The 22690-nt window shown below is 34.9% G+C and overlaps 3 protein-coding genes across 7 annotated transcripts; 2 read left to right on the top strand and 1 right to left on the bottom strand.

Moving 5' to 3' along the window:
• The first annotated feature begins 1206 nt into the window (after nt 1–1206).
• LOC105970631 (ethylene-responsive transcription factor ERF054) lies at nt 1207–3388 on the top strand. The gene has a single exon (XM_012995465.2). It carries the CDS (start codon nt 1662–1664, stop codon nt 2949–2951), a length of 1290 nt encoding a protein of 429 aa, XP_012850919.2. The 5' UTR covers nt 1207–1661; the 3' UTR covers nt 2952–3388.
• Nucleotides 3389–14049: 10661 nt separating this feature from the next.
• LOC105970592 (protochlorophyllide reductase) lies at nt 14050–16661 on the top strand. The gene is made up of 5 exons (XM_012995419.2): nt 14050–14302; nt 14405–14494; nt 14821–15352; nt 15868–16226; nt 16307–16661. The coding sequence occupies exons 1-5, from the start codon at nt 14246–14248 to the stop codon at nt 16460–16462; spliced, it is 1194 nt and encodes a 397-aa protein (XP_012850873.2). The 5' UTR covers nt 14050–14245; the 3' UTR covers nt 16463–16661.
• A 187-nt stretch (nt 16662–16848) lies between these two features.
• EMB2770 (pre-mRNA splicing factor-like protein) lies at nt 16849–21459 on the bottom strand. 5 transcript variants are annotated; one of them, XR_016033156.1, is made up of 3 exons: nt 18097–21335; nt 17774–17870; nt 16849–17254 (listed from the first exon to the last, which is right to left on the bottom strand). XR_016033156.1 is itself a non-coding variant. In XM_088821918.1 (2 exons), exon 1 carries the CDS (start codon nt 21202–21204, stop codon nt 18121–18123), a length of 3084 nt encoding a protein of 1027 aa, XP_088678044.1. In that variant the 5' UTR covers nt 21205–21459; the 3' UTR covers nt 17436–17870; nt 18097–18120. The 5 variants fall into 5 exon arrangements, 1 of the variants encoding a protein (XP_088678044.1); XR_016033155.1 differs by lacking the exon at nt 16849–17254 and adding an exon at nt 17436–17585 and having other exon boundaries at nt 18097–21354; XR_016033154.1 differs by lacking the exon at nt 16849–17254 and adding an exon at nt 17436–17665 and having other exon boundaries at nt 18097–21340.
• Between the last annotated feature and the right edge of the window lie 1231 nt (nt 21460–22690).

The following is a 22690-nucleotide window of genomic DNA, read 5'->3' as shown; positions in this document are numbered from 1 at the left end:
AATGGACTTACATGCACATTTGTCCTCACAAAAAACAGTCTTTCAAATAAACTCATCCCCATGTCTTTAGTCTAAAATATCCTCCATAATATAATTTTTATCAATTCCATCCATTATACTCTAACTTCCTCAATATTACACATTGACCTTGGATTTAAACAAATATATCACATCAACCCCTATTTTAATAAAAAAAAAATTATGATTTTTTTTCCGGCCAGATTCCGGCGTTAACTAGGTGTTTTCCGGCGTTTACTTTTTTTTTTGATTTTTTTTTTCTAAATTTTTTTTCTGGCCGGTTAACCCCCGATCTCCGGCGTTGATTTTTTTTTTTAAATTTTTTTGAAAAATTATTTTAATTAAAATTACTGTTTTGGCTGCTAAATTACTGTCTCAGACAGTAATATTACTATTTGGGACAGTAATATTATGAATATTACTTTCCTGAACGGTAATATTATTGCATGAGACAATAATATTATGGTTGGACACAGTAATAATATAGTCGAAGACAGCAAAATTGCAGGCCAAACCGATAAAATTAATTAATACAGTAAAATTACTGTCTTAGTTAAATTGTTGTTGGAGACAGTAATTTAGCAGCCAAGACAGTAATATTAATTAAAATATTTGTTTAAGAAAAAAAGTCAACGGCGATTGACATACACCGAAAAAAAAAATTCAAAAAAAAAGTCAACAGCGGTTGACCGGCTCTCCGGTGGTGGCGGGTTAAAGTTGGGGTCAAAATTGGTTAATTGGTGAAATTAGGTTTAATAATGTGTAAATCATGAAATTATAGTTAAATTGAGTTTTAAAGAATTGAGTATAATTGTGGTATATATAAAAGAGTTTTCTTATTTGCTTATAAGTTTGAATGATCCAGAAATATTTTAGAAACAAAAAAGTTGGATGTGCCGTTCTTAATTAAGTGGGGACCTCCTTGACATTAACTCAATAAAAAAATCAATTTATAGAAGCTAATTTAAAGAAAATATAGGAAAGGGAAAAAAAGAATAAAAATAATAATAATATGAAGGTTGGAGTAAAAGCAACGGAAGTGAAAAAAAAAAGAACAGTATAGTAGAAAAGAAGAAGAAGGCGCGTAGGGGTGGGACCGGAATAAGGAGAAATAGACCAATCAGGATCCTTCTACACATACACCAAATCTATTTCTTCCTTCTTATAAACCCCCTCCTTTCTTCCCTCACTTCTCAAATTAATTAATAATAATAGTAATACAATCTCTCTCTCTCTCTCAAACTCACACTCTCTCTCTCTCTCTCTCCTACAAATCAAATCTTCTGAAATTGGAGTTCACATTAAATTTTCTGAAAAAGCCGCTCGCTCTATTACATACACACAAAATCTTTAGTATTTGGGATGGATTCTTTGAAAACTTCGTTACTTCTTTTCTCCTCTGATTTTTAGTTTCTTTCTCTGTAGCATGTGGGACTTGCTTTCATGAATTCCCAGTGAATTTTTAGCATCTGGGTTTTCGAAATCAATCCCTTCTTATTAATTTTTTCGTTCGAATTTGTGATCCATCCCAAAATTAGATTAATCCCTTCTTGTCCTGTTCTTGAAATTCTTTTTTATTTTTTCGATTTTTTTTCCTCGGAGCGAGCGGCGAAAATATTTGATTCTTGATTTGTTTGGTGTTGATGGATTCAGTTAGAAGCAAAGGAAAATCGAAGAAGATGAACCAAATGAATTGGCAGAGTGATGATAGTGAGAGGCAAGAAAATTGGAAGCAGCCTGTTTTTTATGATCAAGCTTCCATTAATTCAAATAATAATAATAATAGGCCTCTCAAGAAAGTCAGAAGTCCTCAACGCCAACAAGAAATACCTCCAATGGCTTTTCCACCTCCTTATTCGGGCCTCGTTTTTCCCTTCGCCATCGACAATTCAAATATCCCAGCACCACCGCCGCCGCCACCAGAAAATCTACACCACCAGCAGGAATCGATTCCGATCCCGTATTTTCAGCCACCACATCAAACTCATCAGATGATTTCTTTTTCTCCTCAGTACCCGCACCAGAATTTCTCGTTCCCCTCGTATTTTGCAGGGGAACAAGCTTCTTTGTCATCATCTTCATCTTCATCTTCGTCTTCAAATTCTTTGCAGCTCCAACAGCAGCAATTACTGCAGTATTGGAGCGATGCATTGAATTTGAGCCCGAGAGGGAGGATGATGATGATGAACAGATTGGGGCAGAACGGAGGGAGGGGGCCCGCCTTGTTTAGGGCCCCGATTCCGCCCCTTTCGACTACGAGGCTCTACAGAGGAGTGAGGCAAAGACACTGGGGCAAATGGGTGGCTGAGATTCGTCTTCCCAAAAACCGAACCCGTCTCTGGCTCGGAACTTTCGACACGGCAGAGGATGCCGCCATGGCCTACGATCGCGAGGCCTACAAGTTGAGAGGAGACAATGCTAGGCTCAATTTCCCAGAACTCTTCATTGGTAAAGACAAAGAACCGGTGACATCCCCACCACCACAAGTAGCAGCAACGTCTTCTGCTGGGCCGGTGCTTGAGCTCGAGCCTGAACCCGAGCCCGCACCGGCCCAAGAGAGCGTTAACTTGCCGGCCAAGAATCCTGATGAAAATTCAGGATTCTGGTCGGGCGAGACTACAGAAACAGACTATCAGATTCAAGCCAATGCGGAGAATTACGATCCATCTTCGGAATTGGTTTGGGGTGATACGGGTGAGGATTGGTTCGATTCGATACCGGCAGGGTGGGGCCCGGGGAGCTCTGTTTGGGATAATTTCGATGCTAATAATAATCTATCGCTGCCTCCCAATCTTCCTCCTTTTGGGGGTATTAAGCAGCAAGAGACTCAACATGATTATCAGTGTCATCAAGTTTCATCAACATCATCATCTTTTTCTTCTTCTCCTTCCTCTTTTCCCGCGAGAACCTTCTTTTGGAAGGATCAAGACTAACCAACCCCATTCTCTCTCAACCCAAACTTCTCCTCTGTTTCTCTATTTTTAGAATGAGATCAGTTCTCTCTCTCTCTCTCTCTCTCTCTCTCTCTCTCTCTCTCTCTCTCTCTCTCTCTCTCTCTCTCTCTCTCTCACATGGTTTAGTTGCATTGGCAGTGGCATCAGGTGCAGAGAAGGCTGCGTATTTAAGGCCCCTCTGAGTTTCATTTCATGTAATTTAGTTCATATGATCACTATGTACGTAGTATGTATGCATTAGGAGTTTGATCATCAGCACAGAGGGAGACGGTTTTTGTGTTCTCCTTGTTGATATATCCAACCCTAGTAGATGTAGATCTGTGTTTTTTTCTGATCTACATTAAGGATGGAATTTCTATTTTTGTACATTTTCGCCTCTGTTATATTTGGAATGCCACTTTGTTATGTTTTGCTTTATTATCTGTTTTTACCTGGCCTCGTTTTTTTTTTTTTTTTTTTGTTTCGCAAATACACATTTTCTAAATTAATTAATAAGACAATAACTATTTTTTTTTAGAAGCAAGACAATAACTCATTTTTTCTATAAACTTATTCGATTAGTCAAGCATAAAATAAATGTTTGAATTTTCAATTGATCAATGTTAGTTTATCAACCAAACAGAGGTCTTAATAAAGTAATCACTGCAAAACCCCTGAGATAACGTCAAATTACGAAAAAAACTTTTCATATTTGGGTAATTACAACTACGAATCAACTATGAAGTTTCCTACACATTTATCCATATAGTATCAAATTTAACAGAATCTTCTATGATCACAGAAATGTTCTCAAGTGTGTACTCGTTTTGTGCAAAAATGCAGTTTCAGATACACCACAATTTGATATTTACAAGTCAAGTGACACATCTTATAATCATCTTGTTTAAAAGGGTGGAGCTTGAATTGCGTAAAACGGGTACAAACAAGAAAATATTTCATATAATTTAGAAATTGCCACTAAATTTGACACCACAAGGGTGGACATGTAACAAGATTCATAGTTGAGAAGGTGGCTGTAATTACACAAGCATAAGGTGTTTTTTCGTAATCTGACATTACCTCAGGAGGTGACCGTAATTTACCCTAATTATTAATTTTAACGATAAAATGCATTTTGCCCATTGAAAAACTCACTTTTTGCATTTTCTCCCTTGCAAAAAAACAAAAAAAAAAGTACTATGCCCTTCCAAAATACAAAATAAGTTAACCGCCAGTCAACGCCGGAAACCATCGGCAAAAAAAAAGTCATAAGAAAAAAGTTTGAAAAAAGAAATAGTCAAAATTGGATTTTTATGGTTAAAGCTGATGAAATTGAAATTAAATTGGGGTTACAATTAGAAATTGATTTAAAGGGTTAGGATAATTTTGTCACATATATTAAATTTTATTTTATTTTATTTAGGGTAAATTACAAACACCCCCTGAGGTATGGTCAAATTACAAAAATCCCCCTCTTGTTTGGATAATTACATCTACCCCCCTCAACTATGATTTTTTTTTACACCTCCACCCTTATTGTGCCAAATTCAACATAATCATCTCGATTCCGTGGAATGTGCTCTAGTTTGTACTCGTTTTGTGTAAAAATACAGTTTCCGATACACCACAAACTGATATATACAAGATAAAAATCACATATTATGATCATCTTGCTTCATAATGTAGAGTTTGAATGGGATAAAACGGGTACACAAGTGATAATATTCCATATAATCTCGAAGATTCCACTAAATATGAGGAGTTGAGGGGGTGGTTGTAATTATTCAAACAAGAGGGGTGTTTTTGTAATTTGACCATACCTCAGGGGGGTGTTTGTAATTTACCCTTTTATTTATAATAAATATTAAAAAGGATGAGCTTATTGACTAAACAGATAGAATATCTAAACTTAGAATAATAAAGATGGTTAGTCGGACTTGAGCCATATTTAAAAAAAAAGAGTCAATTGTTGTCAATTATCAGAATTGGTGTCGGAAAAACTGAATGTCCGCTAACATGAACTTTTATGTGAAAAAATCTTGTTTAAATTAGGGTAAAGTGCACTTTACACCCCTGAATTATGGAATTTATCGTATATACATTCATTAATTACGAAACGTACCAAATACACTCTTATATTTTTTGGTTAAGCTTACAAATGTTGATAGGGTGTTTGGCTAAACTTATAAGATGTTAAAAAGAACTTATAACATGTTTAAAAGCTTATATGGTCTTCCAAAGTATTGGGTAATTTTTTAAGAAATGTAACTTTGTTTAAAAATAAGTTGTTGGAGAGCAAATAAGATTTTTTTTAAAAGTACCTCTATCCCACTTTTTTTACTTAAGATCGTATAATGAGTAAAAATAGCTTATAAGATCATTATCCAAACACTTTAAAATAAGTTCTAAAAATAAGATGAAACAGTTTATCAGCTCTTAGGTGGTGTTTTAAAACGCTTTTCCAAAGTGATTATGAGTTTTTTTTTGTTCAAAATCAGTTTTCTTTTAAACACTAAAAAGCTCATAATCACTTTGGAAAAGAGTTTGCAAACACCACCTTAAAACATCTTATCAGACGTAATAACTTATCAGTTGTTTAAAATAAGCTTAGCCAAACGGACACTAAAGACATTAGTTTTATAATGTTTTCCTAACCAATTACAATCTTACCCCCACATTTAGTGTTAAATATACGTGAGTTTTAATACTTAAAAATATTTCAGCCAAAATAAAATACAAATTCAAGTTACTACCTTCTTCATTTTTTTCCACATAGCTCATCTTGAAAATAGTACATGGATGACAATTAAGCAATTGCTTAGTTTATTTTAATATTTTATTAAGTTGAGCATATTCTTTTGAAGGTTATGATAACCGATCATATGTTTGTGATTAAAATCCATTATGGAGACCTGTTTACAGAGTTTGAACATAGTGAATATTTAATTTATATTCAGTGAGAGTTTGCCCTTTGAGATATTTGATTGAATTAAAGAAATTAGGAATCCAATACCTAATGTTGTTTGATTATGATTGCTATATAAAATTGAGTTATTAATTGTTCTAGAGCTGGATATTATAGTGAAATTAAGAGGGAAACTAATGAGGAAAAAATGAACAAATTTGATATAAAAAATGAGAAAAATAAAAGTAACAAAATATGGTACATATAGGTTTTAAACCCTTACATAATAGGGATAAAAAGGTAAAAAAAAAAAAAGGGGGGGGGGGGGGGTGGGGTGGGGTGGGGGCAACATAAAAGTGAATAGATGATATAAGCATATTTAAATGGAATACAAACAATGAGAGGGTATTTGATATATTTCATGGGTGCAGAGTGAACTTTGTCATTTAAATTGTGACTATAGAAGCTCTAGCTAGTTGACATCAAAATATTCCAGTATGAAGAGATTTTGATCATCCATTATACGGCAAACTAAAAAAATTACAGATAATAATTTAAATTTTAAATCATGTCTATCTTTTTATTTAAATCATGTAAAAAAAACCATAGATAATTAGTTTCAGCGGGAAAATTTAATAATTGACAAAATTACTCTTTCATGAACATTTCATCTTATCATTCCCATTTCATTAATTTGTCACTAATGTCAAAATTTGGATAAATAAATAATAAAAAAGAGTTGGATAAAATAATTTTGGTCTTCAGTAAAATTTTATATATATATATATATATATATATATATATATATATATATATATATATATATATATATATATATATATATATATATTATAAATTGTAGATATGAAATATTTTTTTCTTACTAAAACGTGACTTAACAAAAGGGAGGGAGTATACAGTATGTTTTATGTCTTCGATTTTTTTATTTTTTATTTTGTATTTATTGAATGGATAAACACAAAATGACATTAGAATAATGTCATACATTTTAAATATTTATCAAGAATAAAAATGTGATGATACTTGATAGCAACACAAGTTCCCGTTCAGTGCATGTATGTCATATTCTTGGTCCACTCAATTTATCTTACGAAACGATACTAGTTTTTTTTTTTTTTTTTTTTTTTTTTACCAAATGACTGTTTTTGGTTATTAGTTATTTCATACATTCCACAATATCTGTCTCATTTGAGAATTTTTTATTTTGTTTTATATTTATCAGTCATTTTACAATTCTAATAGTGTATTAATTATATTTTTTCTATTATTCTTTTATTAACTGTTCAACTCTATTTCTGCATTAATTAGTAAATGAATCAATTAATATATATGTTCCTAAAATCAAGATATGTTTATTGAAATTTTTAAAATTTGTGCCAAAATAAAACCGACACCTATTTAAAAACGGAGGGAATATTAAGTTCGACAGCATATTCGTTGGGGAAAATAGCACGTTTGAGTGAATTTAATATACATATTGTGCATGCTTACAACTATATTATTTTTCTATTTTGTTATAAGAAAAAAAGAAATGGGTGTGCAAAGAGTGGGGGCCAGTTAACCGGCCCATGAGATCATCTTAATTTCTTAATTGCGACGCCAAGAGTGTCTTATTGGGATGATTAAGATAACCATATGATTAAAAGCATTAAATATTAATTTAAAATTTTCGAAATATCTCTAATGTTGTGGTCCAAACTGCAAAGAGATAAAAAGTAGATTGGTCTTCTATTGGACCTAATCAACATTGATATCATAATTTTTATTTATTTATTTTTTAAATTAATATGCATCCCAACAGTTGTGGAGAATAGTTTTTCTATATTTTTTCAAATGGGTTGGGGTTGCAGTTTTGTTCATTTTCTATTTTTCTTCTTCGTTGATGTAAATAGGGATGGCAAAAAAACTGTTCCGCTAATCACTCGTGTGTATCCGTTTCGTTTAAAATTCGCTATCAAAATTATTAGGGTTTGATAATTGGTTTTGGTAAAAGAAATATAAACTGTCACGGTTTAAGTATGGTTCTGATTTTACCCTAAGATTATGGATACCCGACCATTTAGAGCAACTGTATTAAAATAGAGTTCTATTTTGCTAACTCATTCATCGGGAAGTAAAAATACATCCCAAATAATAGTTATTTACCTTCCCACCATACCGAACCGAATAATTCGGTATTTCAAAAATAAAAAACCGTACATGCGGTTTGCTATTCGGTACGGTTTAAAACGGCTCGGTTTTTCGGTTTTTCGGTTCGGTTTTTCGATTTTTCGGTTTTTTTGCTCACCCCTACTTCTGGGCTTTACAAACGAAAAAATACAGTAAGAAAAAGAACTTAAACAGAATTAGAAAAAAATGCATAAAGTCATGAGCAAAGTAATGGCCGAATTTCCAAAAACCCTATAGTAGAATCTCGATAGATTAATAATCTCGTTTAAATAATATATTTTTTTCGGTTCCGACTTGAGGACAACGTACTAAATTAATAATTCGCTAAATTTATAAGATAACAACATTCAGAAATTTTACGAAATCCCATATAGTATATAAATTAAGAATGCATAAAAATAATTCTTAAATTACATAGTACAATACATATTTATAAATCTATCAAGACTTAATAAAATATGATTTAATTGTCGCATGTTTCTTGTTGAAGTTCACATCACCATTAATTTCGTTCATTAACATGGTTAGAGCTTCACGTATAGTTTTCTCATAACTCAACAAAAAATTGATCAATAGCAATTGCTACTTCAAGAGCTTCCGCTCGAGAAACGGGCTCTATAATACATTGAACTAATGATACAATGAATAATATATATGTAAAAAACAAAAATAAAAATTATTTGTTGAAAATATAAGAAAACCTAGCATTTTTCCATGTGGGATGCACGGCATAACATTTCAAAAGTGAAAATAATGATTAATTTAATGTATGATAATAAAAATTCTAATAAAATTATTAGTGATGTCGTTTAGACACGGCCACGGGGCGGGTCGGGTCCGGGTCCGACTTTTAGGGGACCCGAACCGACCTGTGGGGAGGCGGGTCCGGGTCCGGGGTGGCTCCACCCGGGTCTATCCGGGTCCGGGTCGGGTCCGGGCCGGGTCCGGGTCCAACCCAGTTTTTCAATTTTTTTTTATTTCCAAATAATTACAAGAAAGAAAAAACAAAACTTAAATTGAAACTTGAAAAAACTTGAGATTAACTTTAAATTCAAAATTTAAAAAAAAAAAAAAAGAATATAAACACTAAACAATTTTAGAAAAAAATGAAATGATTAAGACCTTGAGACATAAACTAAATAAAATGAAAGTTGTGAAGATTGAATTAGGGGTATTTATAAGTGAAAATAATAATTGAGAATTTTTTTAAAATTTCAAAATAAAATAAAAAATCAAAATTCAATCTTTCTTTTAAAGTAAATCGTAAATTTTCATATTTTTCAAAATTAAATATATATGCATTTGTTATTAGTGGAAATTTTAATATTAATTTTAGTGAACATATATTATTATAATCATTTTACAGTGTTATTTATATTTATATATTTATAGTTAGGATTAGTATTACAATAAGTAATTTTGCTCGAGTGGTTAGTACTCTATACTAAACCACTCGGGAGAGTACTAACCACTCGGACAACCCGGGTCCGAACCCCAAATTCATTATTTTTTGTGATTATTTCACTTAAAGTATGGGTGGACTCGACGGGTACTCGGACCCCCCGCCGGGTCTCGGGTTCAAAAAATCGGGACTCGAAACCGATCCATACTTTGTCGAATCCAGGTCCGAGTCCACGGTCAATGGGGCCGGGGCGGGGTGGGGCGGTCTTCGGGCTGGGTCCGAGTCAAACCCGGCCCGTGGTCGTGTCTAATGTCGTTAACCACCAAAGATTGAATGATTAGGAGGTTACATTTTTTATAACTCAATTTCCAGCAAGTATTTTTACAACCCAAAAGATGAATTATCAAAATGGAAACCTCATTTGATAACTCCATTGGAGTTAAAGATTTCTATTTTTATGTATGTAAATGGGAATTAAATGTTTGAATACTCTATTTGATATCCCTATTGGAATTGCTCTAAGAACATGGACTTATCCACTCTAAAATCTCTTCTATAAAAAAAGATATCAACTATATCTAAGACTAAAATACCCATTAACATCTAAATTACTCCAATTTCATTTCAAAATTCTAATTTAACTAATATTGAACATTAACCCACATTTTTCCGATTTCTTTTATTTTTTTGAAATTTTCTCATGTTGATCGCCTATATCCGACATTCACCTTTTTTCTTATCTTTGAAAAAAAAATTCTAATTTTCCCTTTCATTTGATCATCTAACACATTAGTTTATTGTATTCACAATAATATTGATTTATATTAAAACATCAATTTGTTTTTTGAACGTTCAACCTAAATATATTTCTATCTAACACAATAATATTGCATTGTAATAAGTTGTAACACAGTGATATTATTATCTAACAAAATAATATTACTGTTATATTAGTATTGGACAGTATTTTTAGGTCATCGTTATAAATTATTTTCCAAAAGTAAATCAATCAAACAAAACTCTTTTGATCAAGTTACCTACTTATATATATTATTTAATTGAAGAGATAAACTTCATGAATTACTAATTAATCACAAAAGTCAATGTGAGTGGAGGAAATTTATATTTGGAATCTCGGATAGAAGCCGAGGTCTTAGTTGAACTATCCTTTTCGATATTGTCATAAACAAATAATATTGTGCCATTAATAAACAAAAGACTAAATGGCGAGGTTCTAAGCTCACATATTAATATATATTTGTAGCTTCGTCAGGCCCCTCTCCTCTAGGCAAGACTATCTCTCTAAACTCTTATCTATTCGTTTTCAACTTTTTAGCATAAAAGTTGCAATAAATTGAAGATACATCAGTTTGGCTAACAAGAGGTGCTAGATGCTACATCACGTCATATACAGCGGGTGATTTTTAATTATTAAATAACCATTCACTAAGTTTATATACACATAGGTGTATGCATGTGATTATGCATATATCAAAGGTTAGAAATTATCTGATGAATATAACCAAGTGTAGCATCAAATCTCTAGGCTAACAATATTTTATTTACGTAGTCTATTGTTAAGTGTATATTTATACACTTAATTGTACCTTTTAATTGGAACTTTTGGTGTGTTTTAACGATAATTGATGCTTAAAATGGTTATTATTTGTATTTTAGGTGCAAATTGAAGAATTGGCAACTTATGGGGTAAAAACTGCAAATTCAGAGAAAAAGTGGGTCAAAAGTGAAAAAATCAGAACTTTGGAGAATTGAAGACCGGACGGCCGTCCGGATTTAAGAAGGAATTCTCGCACGGCCGTCCGGATGAACGAAGTGGCGCAGTGAAGGAAGTTTAATTACACAAGGAAACCCGCCCTATTATAATTTTTTGCACCCTATTTAAAGGCCAAGAGCACACAATTAAATCATCTATCTTTAATCATCAATCTTTTATCTTTTAATCTTTTCTACACGCTATCAAGGAGAAAAAGAACGAAGACGAAGACTTGACGAATCTTCATCATAGTTCTTCCTTTACTTTTAAGTCTAGATTTTTATGAACTTTCGTATTTTTATTATGCTTTTCGTTACGAACATGAGTAGCTAAGTTTTTTATTCTAGGATTTTGTTGGAACCCTATGTGGTAATTCGAACCTCTTTTTCTACTTTTATGCAAGTTTAATTCTTCGATTATTTCTTCTATTTTGATCTTATTTAGCGCATGAACGTAGCTAATTTATGTTGCTATTAGTTATTGTTAGAATTGATTGACAGATCGTTTTAATAATTAGAACAGGGATAGAAGAGCCTTCGAGTAGTTTTCACCGAATGCGTGTGTTGATTGCATGTATTATCGTAGACATACAGATAATACCTTAGGTAGCCGTTTACGAGACTTGTTATTTAATGCTTTATTTATACTAGGTTTGCATAGACATATAGTGAATCTTTTATGAATAATAGACTTATAATACAGCGACAGCTGGTTATGAGTAATTTCGTGTCTTGGGTTAATAATCGGGAATCATAACTTGCATGATAGGAGATTAATTGGGTGAAGAATTACCGCATAGGGGGAAGATAAAATCCTAGATCCGTTTTATATTGATATTTTCTCGTGTTTAATTGCTTTCTTAATTAGTTTATTTTATCTAGTTAATTAAATTGACAACCCTGTGTAGGCTGGATAAAAATCATAATTGTTAGGATTTGGTACTTAGAATTAGGTAATTTGCGTATTCCCTGTGGGATCGACATCCGACTCTCACGAGTCTACTTTACTACTTGTTTGCGATACGTACCTTTGATATATGCATGTGACTATGCATATATCAAAGGTTAGAAATTATCTGATGAATATAACCAAGTGTAGCATCAAATCTCTAGGCTAACAATATTTTATTTACGTAGTCTATTAGGGGTGCTCAACTTTCTATGATTCCTCAACTAATTGAAATACAAACGAGAATAATAGTAAGATCGAGCTCAAATGACCTCATAGAGAGACTCGAACTCAAGCTTTGTTTTATTATTTGGTGAAACTCAATTATTGTTTGAAAATTTTGAACTTTGACCGAATCTGGATTGAATATTTAAATGAATTAAATTTAGTTTCTCAAAATTATTTTTTGATGAATGGTAAATTTATAAATCACTTCAAATATTTAATTGTTAAAAATAATAAGTGCAAAACCACCATTAAAAAATATAGAGGTGTATTTGATCAAAAATGTGAAGTTCAAAATAAATAGGTGTTTAGTTAATTTGAAACAATGTGATACCTTTTCATCAAATCATTTTACTAAAAGTTGTGACTTTTGGTCATAAATATTTGAGAATCTATAAATAGATTCTAGAATCCATCATCTTCATAATTCATTTTAGCACACAGTCATTGCATTTCATATTGATGCAAATATCAAGTCTCGTTTTTCGTGCCTTATGAAGTTCAAAACGTCATAATTACGAAAGGCAATTCGAGATTCAAGGTCAAACGAGTCAGTTTGGAAGACAATGTTGCAGATCCCTTTACGAAGCCTTTATCCAGATTGGTTCACGAGAAACATCGAGAGTCGTGGGATTGCGATTCATGGGTAGATGGCTTTAGGTCAAATGAGAGATTGTTATAATAGGTGACCAACAAGTCAAGGTGTGGTTGTGGTCTTTCCAAATTTTGTGTAATAACAATCAATTTCGTATTAATGATCATAACACTTTTGAAATTCTATATCTTTGTCCCTTGCTTGTGTATATATATAGTCCGTACAGTTATTCTATTATTATTAATTGATCTAGTTGAATCGTGAGATAACTTAATAAGAGTAATATAATTGTTAAACCAGTTCCTAATCAACGGGTTACGCCATTAATGAGGATATATACCGGTCTTTTTCATTAGAGACTAGGGTTTAGTGTATGTGAATTGCGTCTCTTCAGTAATCGTTATTGTGATATCGACATACATAAATGGGTGTTATGTGCACGTGTGTATGTTTATATAAATCGTTTATATGAATAAATTTGTATTTTTCGCTGTGTACACGTGCATGATTCCCAACAATAATAACAATCTCACAATGAAAGAGGGTCTTGGTAACCTTCACATATACATGAAGTCTCTTACATATATGGTTGGAAGAAAATGAAACCGATCAGCTTGTGATTTAGCAGTGAAAAGTTTAGTGTGAAGAAATATTTGTCTGGAATGGAAAAGTACATACATTTTCATCTCAATATTCGATTGTTTTCTTTCAATATGAAATTAATCACTTAAACCTATTGTGCCTAGCTAAAAAAAGACGTCGTTGAATACATACATATACATATGCCACTAGCTATCAATCACCATGACAAATTTATTACGGGATTCAAAAAATGATCTTGAAGAGAATTCCCGGTACAGAATTCAAAAAAAGAATTTTGTTATCAAAGTTCAATCCAACAGCTCTTATAAAGCATGATTTTGATTGATGATTTATTGTATAATATCTGAAATAAATCTAAAAATCACCCAAATTTTCAAAAAAAAAAAGTTAGCAAAGCCCAGCCCACAGCCCATAATGATATTACTATAAGGTTGGTTCTAGACAGTTGCATCATTAAAAAAATAAAAATAAAAATCGGAGAATCCAAAGCTCGAATTCTGATTGGACAGAGTAAATTGATGTAGATACAGCATCCTTAATCCACGACCGCACCTTATCTTTCACCAAACAATTGCAATTACTGCACACTGAAAACAAAGTATAATAGTTTGGAATCAAGAAAACCAAAATTATCTGCCAACTCTTTCATATTATGGCTCTCCAAGCTTCTTCGTTGCTTCCCTCATCTACTCTCTGCATTACCAAAGAGGTATGTTTGTATGCATTGTATGAAAAGTTATTTTTATTTATTTATTTATTTAATAAATTAAATGTTGGGTTTGATTTGTGGGTTTTATGATGTTGTTGTCAGAGTAAGGGAATTGCTGTAAAAGAGACTTCCCTCTTTGGAGCTTCGCTGCCATCTATTCATAAAGCTGATTTCACTCTCTCTTTTAACAAGGTAATGCAATGCTGCACCCATCTATTTTCTTTTTATCACTTTTCTTGTTTATAATAATCAACAATTATTTTAAATTATGCTGTGTATAGATTCTTTGTTTCCCATGTTAAAAGCATGAGAAATCCGATGTAATTATTATAGTAATAGTTTGATAGTGTGAATAGCTGTAATAATAAACTCAAGATGGCTGTAAGAACATTCAGTGAATCTTATGTTTATTCATTGCACTTGATGTGTTTGATATTTGGCCGCAATGAATTTGATTGTTCCCACCAAAAGATAATTTTTTTTTACAGAATAGAATGTATGAATAATTATCCTTGCAGGAACTAAGGAAAAAACTGTCGATCGGACCAATCAAAGCACAAACAGCAGCGACAGCTCCATCGACCAATCAGGCTTCGTCCGAAAACAAGAAAACACTGCACAAAGGCACCGCAATAATCACAGGAGCCTCATCGGGACTCGGCCTCGCCGCTGCAAAGGCACTTTCAGAAACTGGCAAATGGCATGTAATTATGGCATGCCGGAATTTCCTCAAGGCCGAAAAAGCTGCTAAATCGGTCGGCATGTCGAAGGAGAACTACACAGTTATGCATCTCGATCTTGCTTCTCTTGAAAGCGTTCGCCAATTTGTGGAGACTTTCAGACGCTCAGAGAGGTCGTTGGATGTGCTTGTTTGCAATGCTGCTGTCTATTTTCCGACTGCAAAAGAGCCGAGTTTTAGTGCCGATGGGTTTGAGCTTAGTGTTGCGACTAACCATCTTGGACATTTCCTACTTTCGAGATTGCTCTTAGAGGACCTCAAGAAGTCGGACCACCCGCAAAGGCGCCACATCATTGTTGGCTCCATCACAGGTACTTCTGTTTGATCGTTTTTTTTTATTCCGGTTATGTTCCGTTATACTTTTGGGATAGATTTTTATTTCATTTCGAGAATGAAAGTAGTGTTTGTTTATGTTTTGAGGGAGGGGGATCATTTTCATTGTAGTGTTCAAATCATGCCTGAAAATAGTGTGGAAAATCGAACTTTGAGAATAAGAGTAATGTTCGTTTATGTTTCGGGGAAGGGGGTGGGTGATTTTCATAATAGTAGTCAAATCATGAAGAAAAGTAGTCGGGGAGAAACCGTATATTGAGAGAAGCATTGTTTGTATTTTAATAAAGACATTTTCCTAGTATATCACTCAAATTATGTCTACAACGTTATCGAAGATTTTGGTTGAGTTTTGAAAGAGTAGAACAGAGAAATTTTCAAATGCAACTCTATGTATTCTCAAATGAGAAATGAAATCGGAAATATTCAAAAACATTCGTGGGGAAAATCGAATAATTTTAATTTTTTTAATGGCTTGTGGTGAATAAATAAACAGGAAACACAAACACGTTGGCTGGGAACGTGCCTCCAAAGGCAAACCTGGGTGATCTGAGGGGACTCGCTGGAGGACTGAACGGAGTTGGAACATCATCGATGATAGATGGCGGTGAATTTGACGGAGCAAAGGCATACAAAGATAGCAAAGTTTGCAATATGCTGACGATGCAAGAATTCCACAGACGTTACCATGAAGAAACCGGGATTGCGTTTGCATCGCTCTACCCTGGTTGTATTGCCGAAACCGGACTCTTCAGAGAGCATATTCCCTTGTTCAGAATTCTCTTCCCACCTTTCCAAAAGTATATCACCAAAGGTTACGTTTCCGAGGAAGAAGCCGGAAAAAGACTTGCTCAGGTCAGTCATTCACACACACACAAATCTCTATTTTAATTTATGTTTCTTTTTTGTGATACCTATTATACCCCTAAGTTCAGGTAATAAGTGATCCGAGCCTGTCGAAATCGGGGGTGTACTGGAGCTGGAATAACAACTCGTCATCATTCGAGAACCAGCTGTCGAAAGAAGCGAGTGATGCAGAGAAAGCACGTAAACTTTGGGAGGTGAGTGAGAAGCTTGTTGGGTTGGCTTAAATCTTTTAATGGGGAAATTCGAAATCATTTATTGTAGAAATTCAATGCTCTCAGATTGAATGTAACGAGAAAAAATAAATTGTTATAGAGATGTGAAGAACAATCTGAATAGGTTTTATTCATGGAATGCCAAAAGATTATCTTTAGTACCATTCGTTTATGTTTGTTCTTGGTATATGGAAACATAAACGCTGCTAAAGGCTCGTCCTTGCAATCCCGTGAACATTACAACCACGACGCAAAATTGCATATATTAAATCTCGTCTTTGCTCCATTACACCGGTCCATGGTTACAACTTACAACTGCCTGAGTATCGTTTGGTTTAAATTAGTAACTAAATTAGCTTGTGAAAGGGAAAGATAAAACATAAAGTTTACACTACAACTTTCAAGAGGGTTCATATTTGAATAATAAACTCCAAAACACGGCATGGCAACAATGCTTGATCTATTTTACTTTTGAAGAGGGGTTCATATTTGAACATCAGTGAATGCAGGTCAGTCCGTAAATAAAGATGATTCATCATATCTATCCCATCATTTTGTATTTCAGCAAAGATAAATGTGAAAGAACCATCAAAGAATTACTCCCAAGTCGGAAAACCAGAACATGTGAATTTCTGCAAATACCTTGCAACAAGAAAACTGTCAAAAGGCTCGTCCTCGTTTATAAACCTTCTGGTACATGATCAAACAAAACAAGAGTCCCAATTGTTGAACTAGGAACCAAAGTTATCGACATCCATGTCAGTGTTCCAGTAAATGCACCTTCACCATCAATATACATAAATGCTGAGAAAAAGGCAATAACAGATCTCAAGGGATATAAACAACACAAATGAGGCATCAATAAGAAAAACGAAACCAGAAGCCTTACTTGATATCTCACGTTTTTTGACAGAACTAAGTATGCTTTACCTTTTTTTCTGCTGTCATATTTTAGCCATCAGCTTGGATCAATCAAAAGAAATACACTACAAAACAAGATATTTTGACAATCCATTTTCATTTTATACACAAGCTGTGAAATAAAGAAAAGAATGCAACTTCGAAAAACCTTCCACAAATGACTAATTAAAGTATCTCTCCAAACATCATCGGGTTGACAGCTTAAAGGTTGCAACTGCAGTAAAAAAACAAAAAGAAACCAAACGAATTACTTCAAGAATCTGAGTATTGTAACATGTAAAGGTCAACAAGCACCTTGCATTGACAGAAAGAATCATCTCAAAAAGTTTCTACCCCCTTAATACCTTGCATGGTATTATGAATGTGCAATGACCACTCATAAGAAAATTACGAAGTTCTCACCCGGAAAAGAGAAGATAAATGTTAAAAGAACGAAATCCAACTTTTTAAGGAGAGCTTCCACAGTTGAACGACACAGGCTAAGAAATATTTTCAGCATCTCTTGAGGCATCATGGCTAGACAGCTGTAAGTGTAATAAAGCATGTACAAAAATTAAATTCATAGAAAAATGAAAAATTACTTCCAAGTGCAAACATTGAAGATCAACATAACAAGTTCGAAAAAAACCAACCATCTCAAAAGGTTCAACACAAAAAAGAAAAATAAAGTCAATAGAACACCTACTGATAGAACAGGTAAAAAAAAAACTAAAAAAAAAAATTACCTAGGACTTGTATTACGACGGCTACTAGTTTTTACTATTCTCAGCTGCATGCTCTTCTTTACCAATTGCAACAACCACCTTCTTCAGGATGAATTCAGTAGGCTGATGTGAATTCTCCACAGCTTTCGATATGGCTTGCCACTTCTCACCGTGCTTTGGCTCTGCGGTTACGCATCTGTTCAAAACATCCCTCTGAGTCTCTTCAGTACCGTGTTGAAGTTCGAATTTATAGTACAATGCCCAAAAATCCCCAATATCCGGAGAAAGAGTAACTGCCCTGTTGAACCAGGACCTAGCTTTATCAACCTTCCTGTCGTGCCAAAATATCCTCCCTACGGCAGCAAGTACGTGAGGGTCGTCACCGCATTTTTTGTAAGCATCTCTGCTTTTCGTTTTCTGCTGAGGCCGGGAAACCATCTCTATCGAAGCAGCCCACAGAATACCGCTAGTGGGGCATTCCTGCAATGCCTTGGCCATCAATATATCAGATTCCTTCTTATTCCCATGTCGGGCCTCAGCCCGAACTGCAGCAAGCCAGAGGTGAGGATTCTGAGGATTTTTCTTTCTGGCCATAGTAAGTATTGCACGAGCTTTGCTTAGACCGTTTACTTTTTCCTCCAGGTGAGCAAGCGAAAGCCATAACTGGATACAGTTCTGGCAATGCTTCAAGCCCAGCTCGTATGTTTCTTTGGCTTTGTCCAAGTTCGAGAGACGCTCCTCCAACTGCCCCAGCATCAGCCAAAGCTTAAAAAACGAAGGGAATAGTTTCAGCCCTTCGTCCAATAATCTCCTCTCCTCAGCTGTGTTCCCTAGTTCCCTCTCAACTATTGCGGATTTCATCCAAACTCTCTCTGTTCCACCCCTTTCACGTGCCTTTGCAAGAAGCATTCTTGCTCTCTCAGGTTCTTGGTTCTCAAACTCAAGCTTGAATGCAGCAAGCCAAATCTCCTCAGAATTGGGGATAGCAGCGTATGCTTCTTGAAGAATTGCCCGAGCAGACGGTACATCACCAGCAAGCCACTTTTCTTTAGCCCCCATAAGCCACAAAACCTCAGCATGCGGAATGTAAGTAACTGCCCTTCGCAGCAGCGCATCGAGAGATTCTCTTGTTCCGTGGCTCTTTTCAAGCTGAGCAGCTTTAAGCCATATGCTCTTCTTAGTCAAGAACACATTAAGTGCATGTCCATAGATAGCCCTTGCTGTCTCAATGGAACCTCTCTTCTTGCACTCCTCAGCATCAGCCACCCATGTTCTTTTCCTATCTTCTTCCTCTACACCAACCTTAATAGTATTTTCGATTATAGCCTTACAAGTTGCAACGGAACCAGCTCTTTCGGCTGCCTCAGCCTCTTTCATCCACATTTCTCTGTCGATTTCCAGGCCTTCCCTCTGCAAAGCTCGTATACCTCTTTCAATAATCTTCCCGACCATGGCAGTGTTGCCATTAGCTTCTTCTAGCTTGGCTGCAGTGATCCATATAGCTGGCTCCTTAGGAAGCTTCTCTCTAGCTTTATTCAACACCTTCTTTGCATTTTCATAAGTTTCCAATCTAGCAAGAGCCAGCCACAACTCCACATGCAACGGGCAGCATTCCGCAGCTCTCTGTAGCAAAAGTCTTGCATCTTCTTCATTGGCAAGCTCGACAACTGCCTTCCAGAGCCTGACCGAGTCCGGAATATTCTCAAGCGCTTTCCTCAACACCCTACTTTTATTCGTATCATCCTGCTCTAGCTTGGCTGCTTGCATCCACAACCTCACCGACTTAGGAATTGCTTTAACACCCTTTGCAATAACAGCCTTAGCATCAGCATGGGACGCCAATCTGCACGACTCCAACCAAACATCCTCGCTTCTCGGACATTCATCACACCCTCTCTTGATCAAATGCTGGGCCGCCTGAATCTTCCCAGCCACCTCCTCCAACCTAGCGGCGGCTATCCAACCATTTGGATGCTTTGGATTCGTCTGTGTCACCGATTTGAGCAATAACCTAGCCTTGTTGATGTCGGATACCTCTGCATCACTAGTAATTTTCATGCTCTTCAAATCGGTCAGGTAACCCTTAGGATCAACCACAGTCAACCCGGAAACAGAATCGGACAATCTATCCAACTTCAAGGACAACACGGTTCCTCTCCCTTCACCCACAGCAGTCAAATCTGTAACGGGGGTCTGCCCCCACGGAGTTTCAGTACCACCAACTCCCCTGCTCTTCGGATCCAAAGCACTCACATGCTCTTTTTCTTGCCTTGCTTTCTCCAAGAGAGTGTCGGGAACAGGAACAAAACTCTCAAACCTCTTCTTCTTATTCTTGGAAGTGTAATCTCCTATATCAGGAATACTATCCCAATCTGAAGTGGACAATGTGTACAATTTCCTTTTCAAGTCAGCAAACTGCTCCGTAATTTTAGGGTTCGAGGCTCGATACTTTTCGATTTCCTCCTTAAGCCTAGCCTCCCTCCTATCTTTCCTACGCGAATCCATCCTCTCGTCGATTGCATCCCACACAGCATCAGCCTCCTTATCCTCCTCATCATACTCCGCAGAGGCAAACAATCCGGCATCGTTTCCCTCAAACTCGTCAAACTTCTGATTCTCGTCGTATCCTTTCTCCTCCGGGTCTTCATCTTCATCCTCATCCCCAGTGCCCTTCCCACGGCCACGGCCAACCGCAGCCGCCCCAGGGGGCGGCGCGGTAACGCCAATTGCAGCGGCGGATCGATCCGGCAAATCGGGGGCGGAACGGGCCGGGCCAATATCAGAACGGGTGGTGAATCCAGTGGCACCACGGCCGAGACCGGCGACGTAATTGGGCGGCGGCCTTGTGCCGAGGAATTCTAACTTCTTGGGAGCGACGGGGGCTTGCATACCGCCGAGGAAGGGAACGTGTAGGGTTAGGGTTGAGTTTAGGGAAACGCCGAGGTGAGAGAGTAATACGGCGTCGTTCTCCGGCGTGGAGAGGAGACGGTGGCTCAAGTAGAGGCGCTGTTGAGCAATGGGTATTAGGTAATTCCGCTGGATGTGGAGGCTAAGCGCCTGTCTGGTGGTGGTGGAAGGATTGAGATTCAGAATTAGGGTTTTGTTGTCAGGTGATTTAACAAACACCATGATTCTGGGGTTTTATGCGCCGATGAAGATTGATTGTGATGTGATTTCAGGATGAAGAACAATCCAGAGAGGCGAATTTAGGGTTAATTATCAAAATTGGGTGGAAATTAAATATGTAGTATTTTCTCCTTTTTATTGTAGAAGTAGGGTAGATCGACAAATATTATGTCGGTTTCAATTTAACTTTTATTTTTTATTTTTTATTTTTTATTTTCTAAAAAAATTACATTAATTTAGTTCGTTTTTTTTAAATAAGGTAAATTCCAACTACGCCTGATGTATGGTAAATTTACGAAAAAAACTCTTCTTGTTTGGATAATTACATTTATCCCTTAACTATGATTTTTTCTTACACATCCACCCTTATGGTATCAAATTCAACATAATCATCTAGATTTCGTGGAATGTGCTCTAGATTGTACTCGATTTGTGTAAAAATACAGTTTTTGATGCACCACAATATGATATATGCAAGGGTGGACGTGTAAGAAAATTTATAGATGATGGGTGGTTGTAATTACACGAACATGAGGGGGGTTTTCGTAATTTGACCATACCTCAGAGGATGGTTGTAATTTACCCTTTTAACTTTCACAACTTTTTATAATTTTATATATTATTTGATGTGTATTTATATATAATTTTTTTAAATTTTACATGCATTAAATTTATTATTTAATATTTATTTACTAAAAAATATTATGCAAATAATTCGATTATAAATATTTTGTTGTAAGCTAGAGAGATTTTGCTTTACTCTTTCGATAATTAAAACAAAAAAAATCCATATCGGTGTCGGTAAAAAGAATATATTTCCAAAGAGATTACTAAAAAGAAAGAGAAAAGAAAAAAGTCTATGTGAGCGAATTAAGCTTTCGCTAGACGATTTACAACTCTGATTTGATATGAAAGTAAAAAGAAGATGGAAAAAAGAGAAATGAAAAAAAAAAAAAAAAAAATTATATATATATATATATATATATATATATATATATATATATATATATATATATATATATATATATATATATATATAATTTAAAAAAAAATTATAAATATACTATTAGAGTTTCTTAGATTGTCCCATTATTTCTTTCTTTTATATATAAAGATAAACTGTAAATTAAAATTATTTTTGCAATCACATTAAGGTGGTGTTTGCAAACGCTTTTTGAATGTGATTATGAGCTTTTTTTTTTTTGTTCATAATCTATTTTCAAATGTTTGCAAAATCAACTTTTGCTTTTGCTTCTATTTAAATAATCTGCTTTAACCTATTTTTTTAAAAGCACATCTAACCCTGCTTTTTCTATTTAAGTTCATTTTCCGGAATAATTGCAAACACCCCAACTTTTAGAAATAAGCGCTTAAAACTGACTTAACTCATAGGTGGTGTTTGCAAATGATTATTTAAAAGCAGAAGTTAGTGATTGTGATTTAAGTCAGTTTTAAGTGCTTATTTCTAAAAGTTGGGGATGTTTGCAAA

The sequence above is a fragment of the Erythranthe guttata genome, chromosome 8 (assembly GCF_056151865.1).
Source record: "Erythranthe guttata isolate IM_541 chromosome 8, IM_541, whole genome shotgun sequence".
Taxonomy (NCBI): Eukaryota; Viridiplantae; Streptophyta; class Magnoliopsida; order Lamiales; family Phrymaceae; genus Erythranthe; species Erythranthe guttata.
The sequence above is the reverse complement of the archived record's forward strand: the minus strand, read 5'-3'. Positions and strand labels throughout refer to the sequence as shown.

Coding starts and splice junctions, on each gene's coding strand:
- LOC105970631 (XM_012995465.2), top strand. CDS start 1,662: ATGGATTCAGTTAGAAGCAAAGGAAAATCGAAGAAGATGAACCAAATG.
- LOC105970592 (XM_012995419.2), top strand. CDS start 14,246: ATGGCTCTCCAAGCTTCTTCGTTGCTTCCCTCATCTACTCTCTGCATT. Junction 15,353..15,867: donor CATTGTTGGCTCCATCACAG/GTACTTCTGTTT, acceptor ATAAATAAACAG/GAAACACAAACACGTTGGCT. Junction 16,227..16,306: donor CCGGAAAAAGACTTGCTCAG/GTCAGTCATTCA, acceptor CCCTAAGTTCAG/GTAATAAGTGATCCGAGCCT.
- EMB2770 (XM_088821918.1), bottom strand. CDS start 21,204: ATGGTGTTTGTTAAATCACCTGACAACAAAACCCTAATTCTGAATCTC.